Raw genomic sequence first — 23,997 nt, 5'->3', positions numbered from 1 at the left:
AAAATACTGTCCTTATTGAATAAATTAGTATTTCATCTAATCATCATGCTTCTTTTTATATTAAAATTGGTAACTATCTCGATTACAATTAAGAACCTGAGAATGTATGACATGTGACCTTCCTCCCCCATTTTCCCTTCTGCAGGCCTGTCCCCTTGTTTCTAGGCAGCTGATATAATTGCCTCTACATCTGTACTTTGAAGTGTGTATACTTTACTGGAGTCCCCTATAGGCTGTTGCCTTAGAGCCTGTTTGCTCTTACTTTTATATAGTTCTAATATGCTTGGGTATCTACTTTTGCAGCAAGAAAGTAGTGTGCTGTCATTATTAGCTTTAAAAAATATAGTAAATTATGGTAGAATACACATTATATAATACCATCTTGACCATTATTGTGTGGTTCAGTAGTGTTAAGTACATTCACATTGCTGTGCAACCAATTTCCAGAAATCTTTTTATTTTGCAAAACTGAAACTCTGTGTATTTGAACAGCAATGTCTCACTTTCCCTTCCCCCATGCGCATGGCAACTACCAGGGTTTCTGTCTGTGAATCTGACTACTGTAAGGCCTCATAAAAGTGGAATCATACAGTACTTGTCCTTTTGTGACTGGCTTATTTACTTAGCTTAATGGCTCCCAGGTGCATCCATGTTGTAGCATGTGTCAGAATTTCCTTTCTTTTTAAGCTGAGTAATATTCTCTTGTATCTATATACCATGTTTTCTTGTTAACTTTTATTAAAGTATATTATACATATAGAAAAGTGCACACTTGATAAACACAGCTTGATAGATTTTCACAAAATGAGCACTGCCCCTGTATTAAGGAATAAAACATTGTCACATCACAGAAAGTCTCTCATGCACTCCAGTCACTGCCTAACCCCCTCTCGAAAGGTAACAAGTACCTTGACTTAAAATTGCACAACTGTTTTCATACCTTATATAAATGGAATCATACAGTGCATACTTTTTTGTGTGTCTGGCTTTGTTCATTCAACACTGTGTATATAGTTGTTCCTTTTCATGCCAGGATAGTAGTCCATTGTGTAAATATACTGTAGTTTATTTCTTTATTCTACTGTTGAGGAACTTGGATAGTGTTCAGACTGGGATTAATATTTCAGCCACTAGCAATATTTAAAATAATAGTTGGAAAAGATGGTGGGAAGAAGGTTGTCTTGTGTTCTTTTATGAGATGGTCAGTCAGGTGCAGGTATATAAGAGGAGACACAGGAGAGGCTTGGGAAAACAAAGTGTATTATACTCACAGGTCCTAGAGACAGGAGGCATACAACATCACTTAAGGCCATGGAAAAATATGGAAAAAACATAAGGGTGGTGAGGAGGCAGAAGACAAGAGCCAGGAGAATGCTTAGGTTGCAGCCTTGATGAGGCTTTCCACAGGAAAGGCAAGGCATGACAGGGTGAAAATAGCTTAGGGTTGACTAGTTTGAGTAATTTCAGTGGGCTTTGGGCTATAGGTATGGTCTCTAGCTGGTTGCCTGGTACCTGGCCCTGAAATGATTAAGGCAAAGGAATACTGCTTCCTGGGGTGCACATACTAGATAGAAGAGGTTTGACTCTGGATTGGTTAGTTTGCATATCAAAGCATGCTGGGCCTTTTGCTATCTAAGAATTGTCTAGCTCCATAGGGGGAAGTCTTTACCAAGCCAGAAAGGTTTTTTAAGATGTCAAAACATCATACAGAAAATTAAAATTGTATATGATACAAAGAGTCATACTTCTGTGTATGGTGGCAGTGAATGTGTGCAAAAATAGTCTCTGTAGACAATAAGTGAACATCTAAATAAACTGATTTTAAAAATCAGAGGGGCACCTGGTTGGCTCAGTCAGTTAAGCGTCCGACTTCAGCTCAGGTCGTGATATCATGGTTCGTAGATTTGATCCCCACGTCGGGCTGTGCACTGACAGCCCAGAGCCTAAAGCCTGTTTTGGATTCTGTGTCTCCCGCTCTCTCTGCCCCTCCCCTGCTTCTGCTCTCTATCTCTCTCAAAAATAAAGGTAAATAAACTTAAAAGAAAAACATCAGAAAAAACAGGTCAGTCAGGGCCAATGAATCAACATAAAAAGTCTCAACTCATATCACTCTAGCACTACAGTTTATGGCAGTGGTTCCCAAGCCAGAAAGAATTACCTGTGGAACTTTAAAAATGCACAGGTGTGGTACCGACAGTTTTCAGTTTACATGGGCATCTTAATGTCAGTATAACAGCATAAAGCATTATCTAGATCTTTGGGAAAAAAGCATTTAATTCAAGATTGTTGTGCCCTTGTTGGGCTGTCAAATATGTAAAGTTAACAGATAATGCAAGGATTTCAAAAATATGTTACATACCCTTCTTGTTAAATATCTTCAAAAATACACTCCACCTGCAGACTAATGATTCAGCAGTAAGAACTCATTAAACGGTTTAAAAAATGAAATAAGATAATTTAAGATTATTCATATAAGATACTTTTGGTTGTAACCAATAGTAATCAGCCATGACCACTTTAAACAAACAAGAATATACTGGAAGGAAATTGGAAGAAATCACGGATTCAGAGGAGATTGGAAACAGCCAAGACAAAATCAAGGATGACTCTGACATTCAGCATCCTTGAGTTCCTTGCGCCCAGACCTCAGTTTGCATTTTTTAACATGACTCAGGGAGGTACCTGGCTGGCTCAGTCAGTAGAGCATGCGATGCTTGACCTCAGGGTCGTGAGTTGGAGCCCCACATTGGGCATGGAGCCTACTTCAAAACAAAACAAAACCCCAAAAAACATAACTCAGACTCTAAAACTCCTAGGAGAGAGATATTCCCTCCTTAATCAGCTGGCCATAGTTAGCTGATCAGATCAGATAGAACAAACAGAGCTTTGAGAGATTCACAGAGAAAAAGCAATTTTGAACTAGACCATCACCACAAAAATTTTCTCCTACTAGCACCATGAAAAGCAGAGTGTTTGTCTTCTAAGTAATTTTCCCTCACAGTGTTTTGCATCACAGTATTTGATAAGAGATAAGAGCAAGTAAAATCAGCATAAAACATAAAAAATAGGTACTTACATGTTATAAAATAAAGTGATTAAAAATGAGATCTTGAATAACATGTAAGTACATGAATTTTTTTCATTAAAAAGCAAAGACACTTAGATTTTAAAAATCTAATCCCAGGATATATAAAAATTGTCATTTGTTGGGTGCTTAATATATATGAAGAAGTTATAATAAAGGTAGAGGAAGTGAGTAAAGAGAAACTTGAGAAAATTTAAATGACAAACACAGTGCCACATGATTAGTAAACTGTAAAACAGGAATCTGTTATGTAAAGGCTGTGTCTATGACACTGCTTTATGTTCTTTATAAGAAATCTAACAAAATATAAGGTAAAATTAAAGAATTAACAAAAATGTCATGTAGGGGGAGGGGGAGGGAAATAAAAAAAAAAAATGTCATGTAAACGTTGAATAGAAGTCCCCAATAACAGGTATTATTGATGCCAAAGTTAACCTTAAGGCAAAGACACTAAAAGGACAAAGATAAATTGATTTTCATAAAAGATGTATTCTATACTAGAGGTACAAAACTTAATAAACTTGATACAATAAATACAGAACCAAAATTTTTAAACTGTTAACAATAAAGATAGAAACATTTTGAGGAGCCATTATTACATGACAAATTATTAGTCAAAAAAATAAGAAATTACCACCTAATAAGTTGCATTACCAGTATCTTCTTAGATATTTATAGACTATGTCACAAAAATTGGTCATACTTTCAGTGGATCAAATTGCTACTCAGCTACAGTGAGACTACAAATGTTAAAAAAGCAAATTTTACTTAGGGTACGTTTTGTGGCGTAAGGTAATAGAACTCTAAAAGTAACCATTCCTTTTCTCCCACAGTAACTACCCCAGAGAGTGTACATTTAGAAATCAGTATTTCATCAAAAAAGATAAAGTTTAAGTGTTATGAATTAGACTGAGGAGACATGAAGATAGCCAACATCACATATAGATCAAATCTACAGGCTGAATGCTTTTATTGTTAAATGAGAAAGAAAATATTCAAGTCAAATGACAGGAAAAAAAATACATTTCAAGAAACAAGTACAACCAAATGAATTAAAAAAAAAAATCTTGTACTGAATATGTAATTCCTAGAGATGGTCTTGGGCAAGAACAGATACAAGAGGAATATTGGGTCAGAGCATCTATTTAGACAAAGAGAAGCTTAGGTTTCTATATTATAAATACATTTAGCATCTCCAAATAAAATGGACTAAATTCTAGCAAACTGCAGATGAGCAAAATTGAATTAAATAAGACAGAAAATTTACATAGACCATTACCTGAAGAAGTATTCAGAAAGTTCATCCTATAGGGTTTTTTTTTTAAGTAAATTTTAAATATAAATTGTTGCAGAATATAAACATGGAGAAATACCCAGGTCATCTTACGAAATTAATAACAAACCTAGTATTACCACTCTTGAAATGTGTTCAGGAAGTTCTTGGCACAGTTAAATAGAAATAAGAGCTTAATATGGAAAGAAGTAGTTTAATGTTCCCTTTACCTACAGTGATTTTGCCCCAGATACGCGCATGGTTGGCTTCTTTCTTACCAGTCTGTACCCTAATGTTACACCTTCAGAAAGAACTTCCTTGATGACCCTATCTGAAATTAGAAGGGATTTGTTATAGAAGTACTGAAAGAAATGAGAAAGTATTTCTCAGTTAATTAAAAAAAATTTTTTTTAAGTTTATTTATTTTGAGAGAGAAAGAGTGTGCGCACCCACAAGTGAGGAAGGGACACAGAATTCCAAGCAGGCTCTGTCACTGCAGAGCAGGGCTTGAACCCACGAACCATGAGATCATGATCTGAGCCGAAATCAAGAATGTTGCTTAACTGACTGAGCCACCCACGTGCCCTATAGTTATTTTTTTTTTTTAAGTTTGCAGAAAATTTTAAATCACTGGAGAAAACAGAAAGGCAAATGATAAACTTGGAGGGGGGGATTGCAACATATGCTAGAAAAAGGTATGATAGCCCTATTATTAAAAACAACCTTTAGGGGTGCCTGGGTGGCTCAGCTGGTTGAGCATCCAACTTCGGCTCAGGTCACGATCTCTCAATTGATGAGTTCGAGACCCGCATCGGGCTGTGTGCTGACAGCTCAGAGCCTGGAGCCTGCTTCGGATTCTGTGTCTGTCTCTCTGTCTGTCTCTCTCTGCCCTTCCCCCACTCATGCTGTCTCTCTGTCTCAAAAATAAACATTAAAAAAATTTTTAAGACAAACTTTAAAAAAAAGGAAAGATTATAGGAAAATGGATAGATAATATAAATCAGCAATTTTCAGTGGAATAATAATAGTTAATATTTGAAGGCTTACTTAGATATTGGATCCTTTGTTAAGCTTGTCACTGGAATGATTTCATTTACTGCTGCTTTCATTGGATAGATGAGAATGTAGAGGCTCAAAAAGGTTAGATAACTTTCCCAAGTTCAGAACAGTATTTGTTTTCATTTTCACAGCGAAGTGAAAGAATAGAAAGAATATTGGTTTATTTCTGGATTACATAATTAAGATGATTTTCTTTTCCACTATCCTTTTCTATATATTTTTCCAGATCTGTGTGTCACTTTTATAATTAGAAAAGGTTCTAATTGTTCTTAATACTGAAGTTCTTTGAAGCAGTAAATGATCTTCTAGGGAATATGCTTACATAAACCATCCCACATATACCCAAGGCTTTTCTTTCCCTCAGGTGAATATTAAAAATAGCACATTTTTTCAAGCTAAATATTAGAAATGTTAAATGCTTTAATTGAATTTAGAATCTGGGAAATGCCTGATAAAATGTTAAAAGGAAAATGGTTAGAACATACAAATGCAAATATCATACATGATAATTAAACATGCAAACTTCGTGGAATGAAAAACAAGAAAAAGGTAAGATGATACACCTACTGATTTTTTTTCTGAACTTTTCTGTATTATTTCACGTTTTTTATAGAGATCTCATAAGTAGAAATACCTCTTAAAAAAGTATTAATAACTGTGGACATTGTAGAAGCCAACATACAGACATATGTATTCTATGTCTGGCCAGCTTAGACATTGTTATATCATATTTAATTTAGTCTCATATTTAACCTCTCAGTTACTGCTGTCCATTTATTTTGTTGTCATTTTAAGTAAAACCATTCTTAATGTTTTTAGAAGTAGTGACCAAGATTATTTAAGTGCTGTGGTTTTCAGGGCAAGGACATTTTGTTCTATTACGAAAATAAATAGAGCAGTAACAATGAACTTCCACGGACCTATCATCTAGTCACTCTTATTTCATTCATAACCCTCTTATCTCACAACTTGCTCTGTTCTCCTCTCTCCAGGTAGATTATTTTGGAGCAAATCAAAACAGAGGTTCTGTTTTTTTTCTCACCCAGTCATAAGTGCTGATCAGGTTTTTGCCAATGAAGTTCTTAGAATCATATAGAACATAAAAGTTGGAGGAGACCTAAATATTATTTAGTAAAGTCTACATGCCCGTCTACCTGCTTAAATCTTCTAGTAGTAAAAAAGTTGCTTTTGCCTTCTAAGCAGGCTTTAAATATTTGCCTAATACCAGCCATTCACATATACTTTCAATTCCTTTATATTATTTTTAGTAACTGCTTACATGGTCATTCCTCAGGGTACATTGAAACAATCTATATATTTCTTTGATATGTTTCATACATAAATGAATGCATTGTATTTTGAGCTTTGTTCCCTTTATATGAAGTAATTTTTTTTTTAAGTATTTTGCTGTTTTCACAATAAAATTTCATCAGTGGATTCCCTAGATAATTGAAAGTTTAAGACAACATACAAAGACTCACAAATCATTTATAAACAGAATTAAATGTGAATTTTGAACGTTTCTCTTTGGCAAAATTCTTTTTAGTGAGTTAGGAAAGACTTTTATAGACCCCATAGTAAATAGAAGTTACATTTCATGAACAAAAAATTGGTTGTTAAGGCATATTAAATTAAGCTGCTAAAGGGTGCCTGGCTGACTCAAGTTGGTGGAGCATACTCTTGATCTTGGGGTTGTGAGTTTGAGCCCCATGTTAGGCTTAGAGATTACTTTAAAAAAAAAAACTGCTACTGTCCATCTTATTCATAAAATATGAACCAACTGTTAGTGCTGCATTTAATGAGAAATATTAACTAATATTCCATCCCTCTGCTTATAAATAAAAGGAACCCTATTCTCTTAAAGTGTTTGAATATACTAATTTCTTGAGTATTTAAAAATGAAAGAGGGGGCACCTGGGTGGCTCAGTCTGTTAAGCATCTCTTAGTTTCAACTCAGGTTATGATGGTTGGTGCTCTGCACTGAGAATGCAGAGCCTGCTTGGGATTCTCTTCTCTCTCACTGCCCCTCCCCTGCCCATAGTCTCTCTCTCTCTTTCTCTCTCTCTCTCAAAATAAATAGACTTTAAAAAAAGGTAAAGGAGGGGCGTCTGGCTCAGTCGGTTAAGCGGTCGACTTCGGCTCAGGTCATGATCTTGCAGTTTGTGAGTTCGAGCCCCGCGTCGGGCTCTGTGCTGACAGCTCAGAGCCTGGAGCCTGCTTCGGATTCTGTGTGTCCCTCTCTCTGACCCTCCCCCATTCATGCTCTGTCTCTCTCTATCTCAAAAATGAATAAACGTTAAAAAAAAAAAAACTAAAAAAGGTAAAGGAATATAAAAATACAAGAACCTCATAACTAACTTCATAAGAAATAGGATATCAGACTCTTCAGTATAGAAAACAAACTGATGGTTACCTTCCAGAAGGGAGGTGGGTGAAGGGATAGGTGAAATAGGTAATGGGGATTAAGGAGTCTGCTTTTTTATAATGAACACCATGTATTATATGGAAGTGTTGAATCACTTGTACACCTGAAACTAACAGAACACTGTGTGTTAATTGGAATTCAAATAAAAAATAAATAGAATATCAAGCCCTAATGGCCTGAAGTTTTGTGTATCTTCTTCTAAAGGGCAGCATTCTGATGTATACAGATCTGGAACATAATTTTGTAATTCAATCACATCCAAAATACGTACATTTTTACAGTATTTTACTATGTAAAGAATGTACTTTGCCATGTAAAGAATATACTATGTAAAGTAAGAAAACATAACATTACTAGGAAATTAAAAGTACTATCAGACTAGAAAACCAATCTTTTTTCTAGACACCTTTAAAAGTTCCCCATATGTCATAAAGAATTAAGGATCATCAGGGCCTTGTCATTACTCAGTTTTGTATAGAATATGTATTTAAATGTATGAACATACTGGGGCACCTGGGTGGCTCAGTGGGTTAAGTGTCTGACTCTTTCGGCTCAGGTCATGATCTCATGGTCATGAGATCAAGTCTCATGTCGGCCTCTGCACTCAGAGCAGAGATTGTCTCTCTCTGCCCACCCCCTCCCCCCCACATACACTCTCTGTCTGAAAATAAAGATTTTAAAAATAAATATATGAATATATTCATAAGCATACACAGATATGCATGTGTATTTTTTTGCTTCTCCATCAGAATGCTAGGTTTCTTTTCCAGACACTGTTCTTGCCCCTTAAAGTACAGAATATTTCATCTTATATCTGACTCTTAAATAATTTTTCCATAATTTTATATGTAAACTAGTTTATATATTAAATGTTTGGGCATTTGTGTGTCCATTCCCATGTGTATTGATCATCATTTTGTGTGACCAGAGTGTCAAAGGCCAGAGGGTAAATATTTTAGGGTTTGTGAACCAAGAGGCAAAATTGAGGGTATTACTGAGATATTTATATAACCATTTAGACTGTAACAATTTAAAACTGTATAAAGCATTCTTGTCTCTTGGCTGTAATCTTCTGGCCTCTGAATTGGGAACCAGATTGTATTTAATAATATTAATATTTAGTGTCTAATAAATCATACAGGCAAAAAAAATAGTCTCAAACCTGAGTAACGTAATACATTTTGAGGCATAGTAAGTTTTAGAAAGTTAAGCTTTTTGAAAATAAAGTATCAAGAGTGCATTTTTGAAAGCTGTGTTTAAGATAAGGGTCATATGTGGAAGTAGTGATTTTCTAGCGGTACTATTTTTCTTTAAGTAATTTCTCTGTCCAGTGTGGGACTCGAATGCAGTATTCCCAGATCAAAAGTCACATGCTTCACCCACTGAACCAACCAGGTGCTCATAGCCATACTATATTTAATGCATTTGCTCCCTTCTCCCCAAATTTCTCTATGTGGAATTAGAATGAATACTGGCTATCAGACATAATATAAACATTGACTGTGAGAGTGATCCAATTCACAGAGCACTTTTACATAGAAAACTCTTTCCTGACACAGAAATAAATTTATTAAAGTCAAGCAATTGAAGAAAATTAAAATGTAATAAGCACCAGTCTTGTGCTGGGTCTAAACTATATTTTTATTTTGTTTACATTAAACAAAGTTTTGTGGCTTTAAAAGAAGTTCCCACATGCTACTATAATAAAATGCCCAGTGTTGCTAATTCTTCTTTCCTAAAACATTGACTTGATATATCAGTAGTTTTAATCAGTTATCTTTGGTTTCTTTGCAGATCTTCTTCAACAGTATCGTACTGCTGTGAACAAGTTGAACAATGTGATTGAGGACCTTAACCGTCAGTTAGAGTACCTTCACACTCCTGATATGAAGAAGAAAAAACAAGAACTTGATGAACAAGAGAAAAATCTGAAACTAATTGAGCAGAAACTAGGTTTGTGCTTGTTTTTTGTTAACTTCTACTTTCTCTGCATGAAGATAAATATTTATGATTAGAGAGAGTTCAACTATAACAAGAAAGAAGGTGAATGATTCATAACTTAAGTTGATGCTCTTGTCCTCCAAGTCCTTTGATAAATGATTGTAAGCTGTTTTCTTAGCAGGAATAGTAAGAAGCATTCTCAGTATTGTTTATTAGTTCTTTTTATAAATGAAGATATACCTAAGTTCATTTTCTGCACTTTCTGTCTTTACAGGTATGACTCCCACGCGTAAGGGTAATGACTCATTGCGCCATCCAACAAAGGTTGAAATGACAGATTGTCCAATTCCTCCTAAAAGAATGAGAAGAGAAGCTTCAAGACAAAATAGGTGAGTTTATTGTGATCTGAGAGTTATTATTGGTTAGTTTATCAAAGCTCTTGGGTCATCATACTTAAAAACCAGCACAGGGGTGCCTAGGTGGCTCAGTTGGCTAAGTGTTCGACTCTTGATTTTGGTTTAAGTCATGATCTCAGAGTTAGTGAGTTCGAGCTCCACCTTGGGCTCTATGCTGGCAGCATGTAGCCTACTTGGGATTCTCTCTCAAAATGAATAAATACATAAACATTAAAAAAAATAAAAACATTTAAAAAAAACAGCATGAATTATTTCTGATTTCCCCCTTGAGCCAGAATTAGGGTTTTGTTTTTGTTTTGTTTGAAAAATAAGTGATGAATAATGAAGATAAAACATAATTATTATATTGTCCTAGGATACTGCAGTTTTCTAAATGATTTTCGCTAATTATTTAGAAGTGTTTATAGTTCAAGCTGTTTTATTTAAATTCAGTATTAAGATTTTTTTTAATTTTTTTAAGTTTATTTATTTTTGAGAGAGAGAGCATGAGTGGAGGAGAGGCAGTGAGAAAGGGAGAGAGAGAATCCCAAGCAGGCTGTGCGCTGCCAGCCCAGAGCTCTATGTGGGGCTTGAATCCATGAAACCATAAGATCATGACTCAAGCCAAAACCAAGAGTGGGACGCTTAACCAACTGAGCCACCCTGGCATCCCTAAAATCAGTGTTAAGATTTAAATTGCATTTCTGTTGTTTGACCTACTTTGTAGATACAATACATTCTGCTTCATAGGATCAGTAGCTTGCTAAGTTAGAATATACAGAACCATTTGTATGTTATTTACTTAAAAAGTGCTTATAATGGTTGGTTGGGAAAATCAGATACCACTTAGATAGCTCCCCAAAATCCCAGCAAAGCCATCTGCAGCCTAACTCAGTGGTAAGAAAACTGTCCTTTTTTTAGATTAGGTGTTAGTAAGGCCATCCCATAGTGAGATACTATGTATGGTACTGGGGTTTCTTGTACATTATTTCAAAAGGTTTAAATATGGACTCTGCCTGAATAAATGTCTCATATTGACCTTAGAGGAGTTTCTTTGAGACTCTGGTGTTTGGGATTGGTATTCCATGCCCTTTCATCTACATATTCTACATTTATTCAGTAACTGTGTGAATGCTTATTTTGTGCTGTATGTTGCTGGGTGAGTAAAAATGGCATGGTTCTTTCCCCCTCATGGAGCTCTACAATCCTGTGCAGAAACATAGTTCCAAAAAGTAAACATTTTCCTATATATAAAATAATGTTAAGGTCTATGAAAGAAAAAAGGATTAAATGATAGAGAGTGGGGAAACTTGATTCTCAGGAAAGATCATTTTAGCAGAGAACTGAAGGGAAAGAAGCTGCCAGCCATACAGGGATTGGATTCAGTCAGAGGGAAAACAGGCATGGAAGCTCAGAGAAAGTAACAAGCGTAGCATGTTTGAGGAACTGAAAAGATGCTTTTGTGTGGCTGAGGCATGGTGGAAAGAAGGAAGAGTGTTTGGAGAAGTAGCAAAAAGCCAGATTATCTGCCTCCCCTCTCCCCACAAAGATAAATCTGTGTTGCAAAAAATTGTGAGAGAAAATACTTTATATTTTATGTCCATTCTATGTTTTGAGTACCTAATATTGTGTGCTAACAAGGGGAAGGGTCTCTTAGAATAGCTTCCTTTAAAGTAAATTGAGAAGGAGAGCTACTGAAGTGATGAGATTATAAGAATACAATTCTCATCAATATGAGAGAGGTGTTTCCACACATGGGTATATGAATGATGTGTATTTGTTATGGGTACACAATATGTAGAAATAATTCTGACCACTGAAAGTGTGTTGGGACAGTACAGCATCGGAAAGAATATTTGCAATGGATTTAAACACATACAGTTTTTATAAATCACAAGTTCAAAATGCAAAAGAATCTTCACTGATGATCATTGGTAATTGCTAGGGTGCTGACTCATTGCTATAAAGATAGACATATTCATAAAGATATATGTGTTCTTTCTTATATGAACTGTGTTTCAGGGTAACCAAATGGAAAAAAAAATATTTCATAGAAATTCTTTAGGGGTGCCTGTGTGGCTCAGTCAGTGAAGTGTCTGACTTTGGTCCAGGTCATGATCTCACGGTTTGTGGATTCAAGCCCCACATCAGGCTCTGTGCTGACAGCTCAGAGCCTGGAGCCTGCTTCAGATTCTGTGTCTCCCTCCCTCTCTCTGCACCTCCCCTGCTCGCACTCTGTCTCTCTTTCCAAAAATAGCATTAAAAAAAATTTTTTTTTAATTCTGATTTAAAATATTATTTATATAGGTGCACCTGAGTGGTTCAGTTGTTTAAGTGATCTTGATCTCAGCTCAGGTCTTGATCTCAGGGTTGTGAGTTCAAGTCCCACATTGGACCCTACACTGTGTGTGGAGCCTACTTAAAAAATCTTCAAATTGTAACATCATGATTTTGCCACCACTAATAAATAATAGATCCAGGCAATAATAATAGATACCCAAATGATTAGGTAAAAAGTTGATGGGAAAACTTAATAATGGAAAGATCAGATTGATAAACCTGAAGCCACTGATTGATCTTAGCAACACTAAAAGCAGGACATTTGCAATTGTGTGATTGAGTAGGAAGTAACCTGAATCCAATGAAGCTTCTAGTTAGTGCTTCCTGACTGAAGCTCTGTGGAAGAATTAAGCACTTGAGAAAATTATTTTCCCTAGGATGGTATGTAAATGGTAACCTTCTAGATGGTTTGGGAAGGAGGTTAATTCATTGCATCCAATCGATACCTTCCAACATAAGACCTTAATTCTCACAAACTGAGAACAGTTTGATTTAACTACCAGTGTACAGGAAATAAGGGGAATTTAGGAACAAGTTAAATGGTACCATCAGGAAGTAATCAGCCAATCCAGAATGTCAAGAATGGGACATTGTACAGGGCAAATGACTGGTTTTGTTAATTGGTCCCATAAAAGAAGGATAGGAAGAAGGATGAGCTAACTTTTGTAGGATAAAAGTGTTTGAAAGATGTAAGAATCAAATGCAATGTGAAATCCTTGTCTGAATCCAGATTTGAATCTTTAATATGACAACTTTGGAAAAATTTGGAGAAATTTTAGTGTCTCCTAGATATTAGATACATTAAGGAATTATTTTCTGTATAACATTATATAGTATTTACATTAAAATAAATATATTAGAAATGTGTACTGAGGTATTGGTTAAATAACCTCATGTCTGAGGTATACTCTAAAATACTACAGGAGGGGGGAAAAAGTGACAGGATATCAAAAGAAGATTGGGCAACACATTATAAAATTATTGCAGCTTGAAATGGGAATTCATTATATTCCCTCTTTTTTCATGTAGGTTTACTATAATGTTTTTTTTTTCTTGGCAGTTTTTTTTTTTTTAATTTATTTCAGTAATGTCTATACCGAGTAAGGGGCTCAAACTCAACCGTGATAACAAGAGTCAAATGCTCTTCTGACTGAGGCATATAGGCACCCCTACTATAATTTTTAAAGAAGTGTTCTATTTTTTAATTTATTATGGGGACCATATTTCCAGTTTTCTAAGAGACCAAGGAGAAAATTCCTGCCAAGCAGTTCTAGAGTAAAGTACACATTTTTAAAGTTGCACCATAGCCCCAGACCTTGTAGTTACTAAAGTACAACTATACATGTCACTGATTTGGATCTTAATTAAGATTTTAATTAAGATTTTGTAGCAATTCAGAGGTGGCATGGGCTAGAGTTGATTTTTTTTTTTTTTATGTTTACTTATTTTGAGGAGCATGAGCAGGAGAGGTACAGACTCTCTAGAATCCCTATCAGGCTCCACACTGTTCATCACAGAGCGTGACTCGGGGCTTGATCCCAAGGACCTCAAGATCATGACCTGAGCCAAAATCAAGAATCAGATGCTTAACTGAGCCACCCAAGTGCCCTGATTTTTTAGTTTATCATTATGTTGTTAGTAGTGGTAGTATCATTTTCATTAAAGTCATACATGTATATAAATCAAATGCCATATAAGATTTAATGTTCTGTAATGTGAGCCACATGTTTTATTCTTTAAGTTTTCTAGGAGTTGTGTTAAAAAGAAACAGAGGCACCTGGGTGGTTCAGTCAGTTAAGTGTCCAGCCTGGATTCAGGTCATGATCTCATGGTTCATGGGTTCAAGCCTGGGTAGGGTTCTCTCCTGTCAGTGCAGATCCCACTTCGGATCCTCTGGCCCAGCCCCTTCCCCCACCCCCGCCCCCCCCACCCCCAGTGTGCGTGCGCGCGCTCTCTCTCTCTCAACATAAATGAATAAACTTAAAAAAAAAGAAGAAGAAACATTAATAGATTTTTTTAAGTTTATTTGAGAGAGACAGTGACAGCACGAGTGGGGGGAGGGTCAGAAAGAGGGAGAGAGAGAATCCCAAGCAGGCTCCACGCTGCCAGCGCAGAGCCAGCACAGGGGTTTGAACTCAAGAAACTGTGATACCATGGTCTGAAATGAAACCAAAAGTCAGTTGCTTAGCAGACTGAGCCACCCAGGCACCCCTTAATAATTGATTTTTTTGAATCTAGTATATAAAATATTATCACTGTAACATGTAAATAGTGTAAAAAATTTTTGAGATATTTTAAATTCTTTTTTTTCATACAAAGTCTTTGAAAATCAGAAGACTGTAAATCTCTAAGAACTAGTTACATTGCAAGTGCTCTGAGCCACACGTGGCTGGTGGCTACCATATTGGAGAGCACGTATAAAAAGGGGCTTATGATGATGAAATCATGTATCCTATGCGTTCTCACCCATCCCATTCCCAGAGACAACTTTACTCAGTTTTAGTTATTCTGTTGCTGCCTCCCTATTTTTTATATACTGTGTCTGTCTTGTTTTACCAGCTTTAAGACAGTACAACTCACCTGGCCCCTTAGTGTGGAAGTCCATATTGCTTGGCCCACCTAATGACTTTTGGACTGAATTGTTTGGAGGTGTTTTAGAACTTTCCATCATGATGCAGAAGGAGTTATAGTCACAAAAATCAGAATATATTATTAGGAGAAGGATAGAGCCAGGATAAGGTGACAGATTACAAATACTGTTACTGAAAAAACTAAAGTCAAACTTCACAGAAAAATAGAAAAAATACATGAAGACAACAAAGGAGACACAAAAAAACAATTCTGACTATTGGGAATCCTAGAATGAAGAAAATGGAGAGGCAAAAATATGTGAAAGAGAATTTCCCAGGGATTATTAATACATGAAAGGGCCCACTGAAGGCCCAGCACACTGACCATACTGGCACAATGACTGATGTACCAGAATATATTTCATAGTAAAATTTTAGAGTATCAAGGGAGAGGGGAAGAGCATAAATGTTTCCAGAAAGCAAAACAGAACCATATTGTCTGTACAGCTTTTGACACACAGAAAATAAAGCATTGTTGTTTAGCTTTGTGGTAGCAGTGTTAGAAGTTTAAGGTTGAAAATGTGGTTTTGCATCCTGTTTATCTTTGGAAGATTTAAAATGTTTAAGCTTCCATTTAAAATTTAAATTACTGGGGCGCCTGGGTGGCTCAGTCGGTTAAGTGTCCGACTTCGGCTCAGGTCATGATCTCGTGGTTCACGAGTTCGAGCCCCGTGTCGGGCTCTGTGCCGACAGCTCAGAGCCTGGAGCCTGCTTCTGATTCTGTGTCTCCCTCTCTCTCTGACCCTCCCTCCATTCATGCTCTCTCTCTGTCTCAAAAGTAAATAAACGTTAAAAAATTTTTTTTTAATTTAAATTACTGTTTAATTAGTAATTTCCTCATCCCTAATCTCTGCCAGTTCTCCATAGATCTTGAACCAATAATTCTTGCACAATCTCAAAAGCTTCAGAGCATTTGAAATCAAAATATCTTGAGGTACCTGGGCGGCTCATTCAGTTAAGCATCTGACTCTTGGTTTCAGCTCAGGTCCTGATCTCATGGTTGTAAGATCGAGCCTCCATGTCAGGCCCTCTGCTGACAGTGCAGAGCCTGCTTGAGATTCTCTGTCTCTCCCTCCATCCCTCCCTCTTTGTCTGCCCCTCCCCCACTCACATGTGTGCGCTTTCTGTCAAACATTAAAATATATATATCTTAACAGAATTGAAATACTGATATATTTCATCCATACAGTTGGAAACAAATTTAATATTAAGTAGTAAATAGCATAACTTTGTATTTACGTTATTTTTATTTGTATGTATATTACATACTTCTCTATGTTAACTTTTATAGAGATTACATACTATATTTTGTCAACTCTAAGATGATATTATAAGAATCAACATTATTTTATGAAACATTAAAACATTGCAGATTTACTCATGACATTAAAAGGTAGGCTTCCAAGATGTTAAATGTGGATCTTAGAATCCACAAAATATGTTTGGCCATGTATGATAGTGTGCAGTAGGCTCATTTTCTTTAGTAGAGGCTTCAGTTTCCTAATTCATTTTCTACTCATAGAGTTAAAAATTAGCTGTTTATCAAAAATGTGCATCTTCTGTTTGGAGATGGCAGTTCAGGGAACTCTCTTTAGGAAATAAAGTATTTAGATATATCTGACAAAAAAAATACTGGCATACATATATATATATCAAAGTGTTGTTCATTGTGTTCATGTCTATATGAATGGGATTATCAGTATTTTTAAATGTTTTTCCTTTTGCTGGTATTTTGTGACTTATCTATAATAAGCATTATAATTCTTGTTTATTTCTAAAGCAGTAATCTAAGGAAAAGGGGAAAAGAAAAGCAAAAATCTTAAGTTTTGAGGTCTGAGATATGCCAATCAAAGAACTATAATACAAATTACCTGTTACTCTATATGTTAAGTACTGCTTTTATTTTTGAGGATTTCTCTCTTTCTTGGCATACATGTGAAAGAAGTAATTATATACAAGGATTCAATTAAATATGTTTATACCAAGAATTAACATAATTAATGGAACATAGTTCCATTGGGTACTTAACCATCTTTGTCTGATGTGGGAGTTTAGGAAAGGAAAACTGTGGTACCTAAAATTTATTACGTTTTTTTTTTTCCCCCCGCTTTGACTAGGATTATAACCAAATCAGATGTGTGAACAGAGAAGAGGGAACCATTGGTCTCACTGAGAATGCCCTGCCTTCTGCAGCTCTCTTTCAGAAGACCAAGAGAGTGACTTACCAGACTGAATATTTCTGGGGGATGATACAACTATCTGGGCATGCATTTTGATGTCAATCCAGATAGGACTGGAAACAGCCATTCAGTTTTTTGAAACTCACTGGACAGTATGGATTTACTGGAATTATTGCAGTCATCATGCCCTTTGGTTGTTATTATCTTGCAAATGTGTCAGGAAAATACGCAAATATGGCAGTGACTATAGAACTGGCACATAGCATTTATTAATCCTGAAGAAAAGTATATGTACTATTTTTCAGTATGATTATCATGGATATGCTAGAACTATTTCTTGGAAAAAAAACCTTTTTAATACTTTTGTGTGAATTTATTTAACAAAACTGTTTTGTCTGTTGTGTCTAAGGAAAGTTCTAGAGGTTAGGTATTTAATTGTAAATATGTGAGGGAACTCTTAATGAAGAATTCAGAATAAAAATAGAAAAAGCACAGGTATCTGGGAATTCAGATATTAAGATACATGGAAAAACGTTCAGTTGATGAGTGAACTTGTGACAGCAGTAGCATTTTAAATTTCTAAAGACTTATCCTGTATATATATAAGATATGCAGCGGCATCAATTTTTATAAGTATTGTTTGACTTTATTAATACTAGATGATATAGTCTCAGCCTTAATTCTACATTTTCATTATTTTGTAATTTTTTATTACTATTTTTAAAGGGTTAAAGAAGTCGTACACTCCCACATTAATGTAATAATAGTCTACTAGAAAGTTGCTGCAAAAATGTTCAAATTGCGTTTTAATTCAAGCTAATGTATGTCAATATATATGTCTTTGTGTAAGTCCAGGACTATTGTTCTGTGAAGTTATTTTGTAAGGAAATGCTTTTGGTACAGTTTTGTGTCCCAGGAAATGTGTGTGTTTTTTAATCCTTTCTGAGTATACAGTAAGGTTAATAAAGAGGATTGTTTCTTCCCTATTAGATAAGTGTTTTCCTTTTTTAACATTGAAAGCTCTATAAAAGTTAAGTTGGTAAAACAAAGCTAGAGGCATCACAATTTTGGACTTCAAGCTATGTTACAAAGCTATAGTCATCACAACAGTATGGTGCTGGCACAAAAACAGACACATAGATCAGTGGAAGAGAATAGAAAACCTAGAAATGGACTCAAAACTATATGGTTAATTAATCTTTGACAAAGTAGGAAAGAATATCCAGTGGGAAAAAGACTGTCTCTTCAACAAATGGTGTTGTGAAAACTGGAGAGCAACATGTAGAAGAATGAAACTGGACCACTTTCTTACAATGTACACAAAAATCAAAATGGTTGAAAGACCTAAATGTGAAATAGGAAACCAACAAACCCTAGAGGAAAACACAGGCAGCAACCTCTGACCTTGGCCAGAGCAAATTCTTACTAGACACATCACCAAAGGCAAGCGGGAAAAAATGAACCACCAGGACTTCAAAAAAGATAAAAAACCTTCTGTGCATTGAAGGAAACAATCAACAAAACTAAAAGGCAGCCTACGGAATGGGAGAAGATACTTGCAAACAACATATCTGATAAAGGGTTAGTATCCAAAATCTGTAAAGAACTTACCAAGCTCAATACCCAAAAATAAATAATCCAGTTAAAAAACGGACAGAAGACATGAATAGATTTTTTCCAAAGAACACCTCCAGATGGTTAACATACCTGAAAAGATGCTAAACATCACTGATCATCAGGGAAATACAAATCAAAACCATGATGAGATGCCACCTCCCACCTATCAGAATGGCCAGAATTAACACAAGAACCAACAGTTGTTGGTGAAGATGCAGAGGGGACAGAAAGAGGCTCACCTCTTTTAAGGACACAGCACCACTGAATGCATGGGACAGTTTGTAACTTTTTTTCCCCCCAAACTCAAGATACTTTACAAGGCTCTGAGGAATAGGATATTTAGTTTGTGTAAGAATCATTAGCCTTAGTGCCAAATAAATTCAACTCAAGGTTTTAATGTATACAAAGGCTACAAAATACAGATTTGAGGGGACGTATGTACCCCGATGCTTACAGCAGCATTATCAACAATAGCCAAACTATGGAGAGAGCCCAAGTGTCCTTCAACTGATAGATAAATAAGTTGTGGTATAGGGACGTCTGGGTGGCTCAGTCGGTTAAGTGTCCGACTTCAGCTCAGGCCTGACCTCATCATTCATGAATTTGAGCCCTGCATCAGGCTCTGTGCTGACAGCTCAGAGCCTGGAACCCACTTATGATTCTGTGTCTTCCTCCCTGTGAGACACTGTGTCTCTGTCTCAAAAATTAAAAAAAAAATTTTTTTTAAGAAGATGTGGTATATATAGACAATGGAATATTAGCCACCAAGAAGAATGAAGTCTTGCCATTTACAATAACAATCATGGAGCTGGAGTGTTTTATGCTGAGCGAAATAAATCAAATACAAATACCATATGATTTCACTCATGGAATTTAAGAAAGAAAACAGATAAACATACGGGTCAGGGGGAGAGTGAAACAAACCATAATGGACTCTAGAGAACAAACAGGGCTGATGGAGGGAAGTAAGTGGGAAGTGGGTTAGATGGGTGATGGATATTAAGGAGGGCACTTGTGATGAGCACTGGATGTTGTGACGAATCACTAAATTCTAAAACCAATAATGTACTATTACATGTTAACTGACTAGAATTCAAATAATTTGAGAACAAAGAAAAATACAAAAAAAGTTACCTTGGTAAAAACTGTTAGGGTATTTATCTTTATAATTGGAAGTGATTTAACTTTTGTTGAAGAAGGAAACAAAATGGCAATAATTTAGGAAAATTGGATTCCTTTCAAATGACACTATTTCTTACTAGTTAGATGTTAGCTAAAAGCTCCATCTTCTAAATTTTTTATACTTTTGACTGTATGTATGACTTGGTTACTTAACAATCATTATGAAATGGGTGAGATAAATTCTGTAATACTTTATATGATTTTCAAATACTTGTTAGTAACAAGTTTGTATTTGTATCCATTTTATACTGTAAGAAATGTCTTCAGTTATATTAGCTAAACATTTTCATGGAATCATCTCTTCCTAGGACTTCATGACTATGTAATTATATTTATACATGTTCATTTTTTTTTGCATGTCTATTGGACAGTGTTTCTTACGACTTCAAAATTTAAGTTGTTACTTGTTATTAGCATGTATATGCTTAGATTTAGGGATAGATAGGTAGCAACATTAAAATTCATTATAGGGCATCTGGCCTTAAAACATTAATTATCTTAAATATAAGGTAAAGTTTCTCCAAAGCTGGCTTTGTGCAAGCAGGTATTAATGGATTCATCAATAACCTAAGTGAAGATATTTTCCTGTTTAAAATTAATTCCCTTTTGGAGAGTAATCAAATTGGCGTTAAAGAATCACCTCAGTGTCAAGCAATTCATAGTATAGACAGACATAATATTTTTATGTTAGGAAGGTTAAATTTAAGGTAAAATAATGTCCAATAGTATAGATTCCTAGTATTCTGATTCTTTAGACCATGCTCCAATAAACATATGGAATAGAAAATATTAGTAATTATATCTCTATAAAGTACTGTATTTAAATCTTTGCTAATAGCATTTGCTTACATCTACTTTTCTCATGTTTCTCTCCTACAGCTACTCTTAATTTTATTTTTTAATTTTTGAGAGAAATGGAACATTGCATTTCATTTTTCTACATTTTTATTTTAGTAGGAATAAAGAATTGTGTGCCTTGAAAGTTATTTACTTGATAGTCCATTGGGCCAGATTTTTTTTTGTTTGTTTTTTTAATTTTAGAGCATTAGTTGGGGAGAGGGGTTGGGGAAGAGAGAATCTTAAGCAGGCTTCACACTCAGCACAGAGCCCAACACAGGCGTCAACCTTACAACCCTGGATCATGACCTGAGCCAAAGTCAAGAGTCAGATCCTCAACCGACTGAGCCACTCAGGTGTCCCAAGTTTTTAATTTTTTATTATTTAAATGTAATTGGAATTCAGTATTATACTTGAAAATAGCAAGAACAAAAACCAATATAGAATGAGACCATTACTTATGTTGTGCTAGAATTATAGGGGAATATTTAAGGGCTAGAAGGATCTTTGTATTCTTATATCATTTAGATATTAGTTCTGTGATATATTTAATGATAAGTGGTCAACCAATTTAGTGGAAAAAATTTATTTCCATGCTTTCATATACCAGAATTATGTTTTGATTTGTTAAACTTATGACATATTTCTCTTCAGTAGTTCTGCAGAGAACTACTGCAGAGTTCTGAATTACCTCTTTGAAGAACTGCTGACAAGTCAACCATGGATCTCTTTACACAAATACTAATGAAAAGACAAAAGAATCAAACCAATCAGATATGTTTAAAAGGAATGATATATTGAATCTTGGCTACATTTGTATGAAATATTCATGTGTAAATTTCCTAATGTTTTATTTAATAGAATTTAGATTATTCTATTGGTTAGAATACCAATTTCATAAGACATTTATAAATAATGATTACGAGATGCTACAAAATGTAAAACCAGAATTTGGACTTAGTTGTCTGAAATACAGAATAAGTTTTACTTTTTTTTTTTTATGTTTATTTTTGAGAGAGAAAGCACAAGCCAGTGAAAGGCAGAGAGAGATGGGGACAGAGGATCTGAAGCAGGCTCTTTGCTGACAGTAGGAGAGCCTGACATGGTGCTCGAACTCAAGACCCATGAGATCATGACCTGAGCCGAAGGCAAGACGCTTAACCAACTGAACCATGCAGGCGCCCCAGTATGATTTTACTGCAACATTTATAAATTCATTAATTCAGCAAGTACTTCCACCTGGATTTGCAAACCAGTGTGTCTGACCTGTGGAAGAAGATAATAGCTACCATTTAATGAGTAACATGCTGAGTGAAACATTTACATACACATTATTTACAAGACACATTAGATTCAAAAGCATAAATAGATTAAAAGGATGGAAAAAGATATGCAAACAGTTAAATTACAGGAAATCTGAAGTGATGATACTAGTATCGGACAAAATTGACCTTGAAACATGTTATTAGAGATAAAAGCATTTTATCATAAAAAGGTGAATCGGGGAGATATAACAATTATAAACATACATGTATCTAGTGACAGCACCAAAATACATGAAACACAAACTGACAAATGAAAGAATTCAGCAATGGTTGTTGGAGACCATTAGCCCTGTTTTCAATAATGGATAAAACAGTGATACCAAACACAGTAGAAGACTTGAACACTATATACCAACTTGACTTAACAGACATAAAGAAATTGCACCCAACAACAATATGTATTCGTCTCAAGTACACAAGGAATATTTCCCATACCAACCATAAGACTAGATACTAGCATAAACCAAATTCTTAATAAATGTCAAAGAACAGACATAAAGTTATGTTCTCTGATCACAATGCAATCAAGTTTGAAATTAACAGAAAACTTTGGGAGCCTCACAAATATGGGGAAATCAAGACACTCCTAGGTAACCAATGGGTAAAAAAAATTCATGAAATATTTTGAGATGAGTGAAAACACACAATAGACCAGAACTTATGGGATGCAGCTAAAGCAGTGCTTCGAGGACAACTTACAGCTGTAAATGACTAAGAAAGGGAAAAGATCTCAAATCAATAACCTTATCTTTTACCTTAAAGGATTGGAAAACTAAAAGTAAGCAAGAAGAAAATAAAGGTTAGGGTGGAAGTGAAGAGTATGAAATAAAGACTAGAAATACAAGAAAAAAGTAATGAAACCTGAAGTTGGTTTTTTTAAAAGATCAACAAAATTGACCAAACTTTGGCTAGTTTAACCAAGAAAAAAAGAATATACTGGAATAGAGAATACAATTGGCCTTTGAATAGCATGGGATTAGGAGCACCAAACCACCTTCTCCCTCCCACTCCCCACACACACTTCCAAAAATAAAACTCTTTGACTCTCCAAAAATTTACTAATCGCCTACTATTGACAAGAAGCCTTATCGATAACTGTTGATGAACACATATTTTTTGTGTTATATGTATTATATACTGTGTTCTTAAAGTAAGCTAGAGAAGAGAAAATTTTAAGATCATAAGAAAAAACATGTTTATGGTACTGTACTATATTGAAAAATTTGTTTATAAGTGAACCATGCCCACTCAAATTCATACTGTTCAAGAGTCAACTGTACACTAGAATCAGAAATGAAAGAGGGACATTGCTACTAATCTCACATCAAATTTGCATTCCAGTTACTCAAGCTGAGATGTCCTTACTCAAGTTGAACATATTGCGAGTAGAAGATATCTTTTTCTAAGAAGATGAAGAGAGTCTTTGGAGAATGGCCTCACTAACTTGGTAAGTTAGTTTTCTCAGAATCTTGGTGATTTCCTCTAGTTCTTCCATAATTCCTCAGTGCTCTTGCCATCTTCTGGTAAGTCATGGTCTTCCAGTTGCCTTTTCTTTTCCCCCCAAGTTGGGCAAGTTTCCCTTCCCTTCCCTTCCCTTCCCTTCCCTTCCCTTCCCTTCCCTTCCCTTCCCTTCCCTCCCCTCCCCTCCCCTCCCTCCCCTCCCCTCCCCTTCCTCCTCCCCTTCCCTCCACTTTTAATAAAATCCAAC

General features: G+C 35.4%; 1 protein-coding gene across 2 annotated transcripts in view; it reads left to right on the top strand.

Moving 5' to 3' along the window:
* Window positions 1-23,997, top strand: part of SMCHD1 (structural maintenance of chromosomes flexible hinge domain containing 1) — a 167,728-nt gene that overhangs the window by 136,932 nt on the left and 6,799 nt on the right. Inside the window, exons 46-48 of one of the 2 annotated variants that reach the window (XR_006195121.1) lie at window positions 9,637-9,795; window positions 10,058-10,172; window positions 23,631-23,736. Coding sequence is in view for 1 of the 2 variants with exons in the window: in XM_042909996.1 (XP_042765930.1) it covers window positions 9,637-9,795; window positions 10,058-10,172; window positions 17,266-17,290 (299 nt within the window). In the remaining variant the exon portion in view is untranslated. Of the gene's footprint in view, window positions 1-9,636; window positions 9,796-10,057; window positions 10,173-17,265; window positions 18,315-23,630; window positions 23,737-23,997 lie in introns of those variants that run through there. The other variant, XM_042909996.1, reaches the window with a different exon arrangement.

Source organism: Panthera leo, chromosome D3 (genome assembly GCF_018350215.1).
Source record: "Panthera leo isolate Ple1 chromosome D3, P.leo_Ple1_pat1.1, whole genome shotgun sequence".
Classification (NCBI taxonomy): domain Eukaryota; kingdom Metazoa; phylum Chordata; class Mammalia; order Carnivora; family Felidae; genus Panthera; species Panthera leo.
The sequence above is the reverse complement of the archived record's forward strand: the minus strand, read 5'-3'. Positions and strand labels throughout refer to the sequence as shown.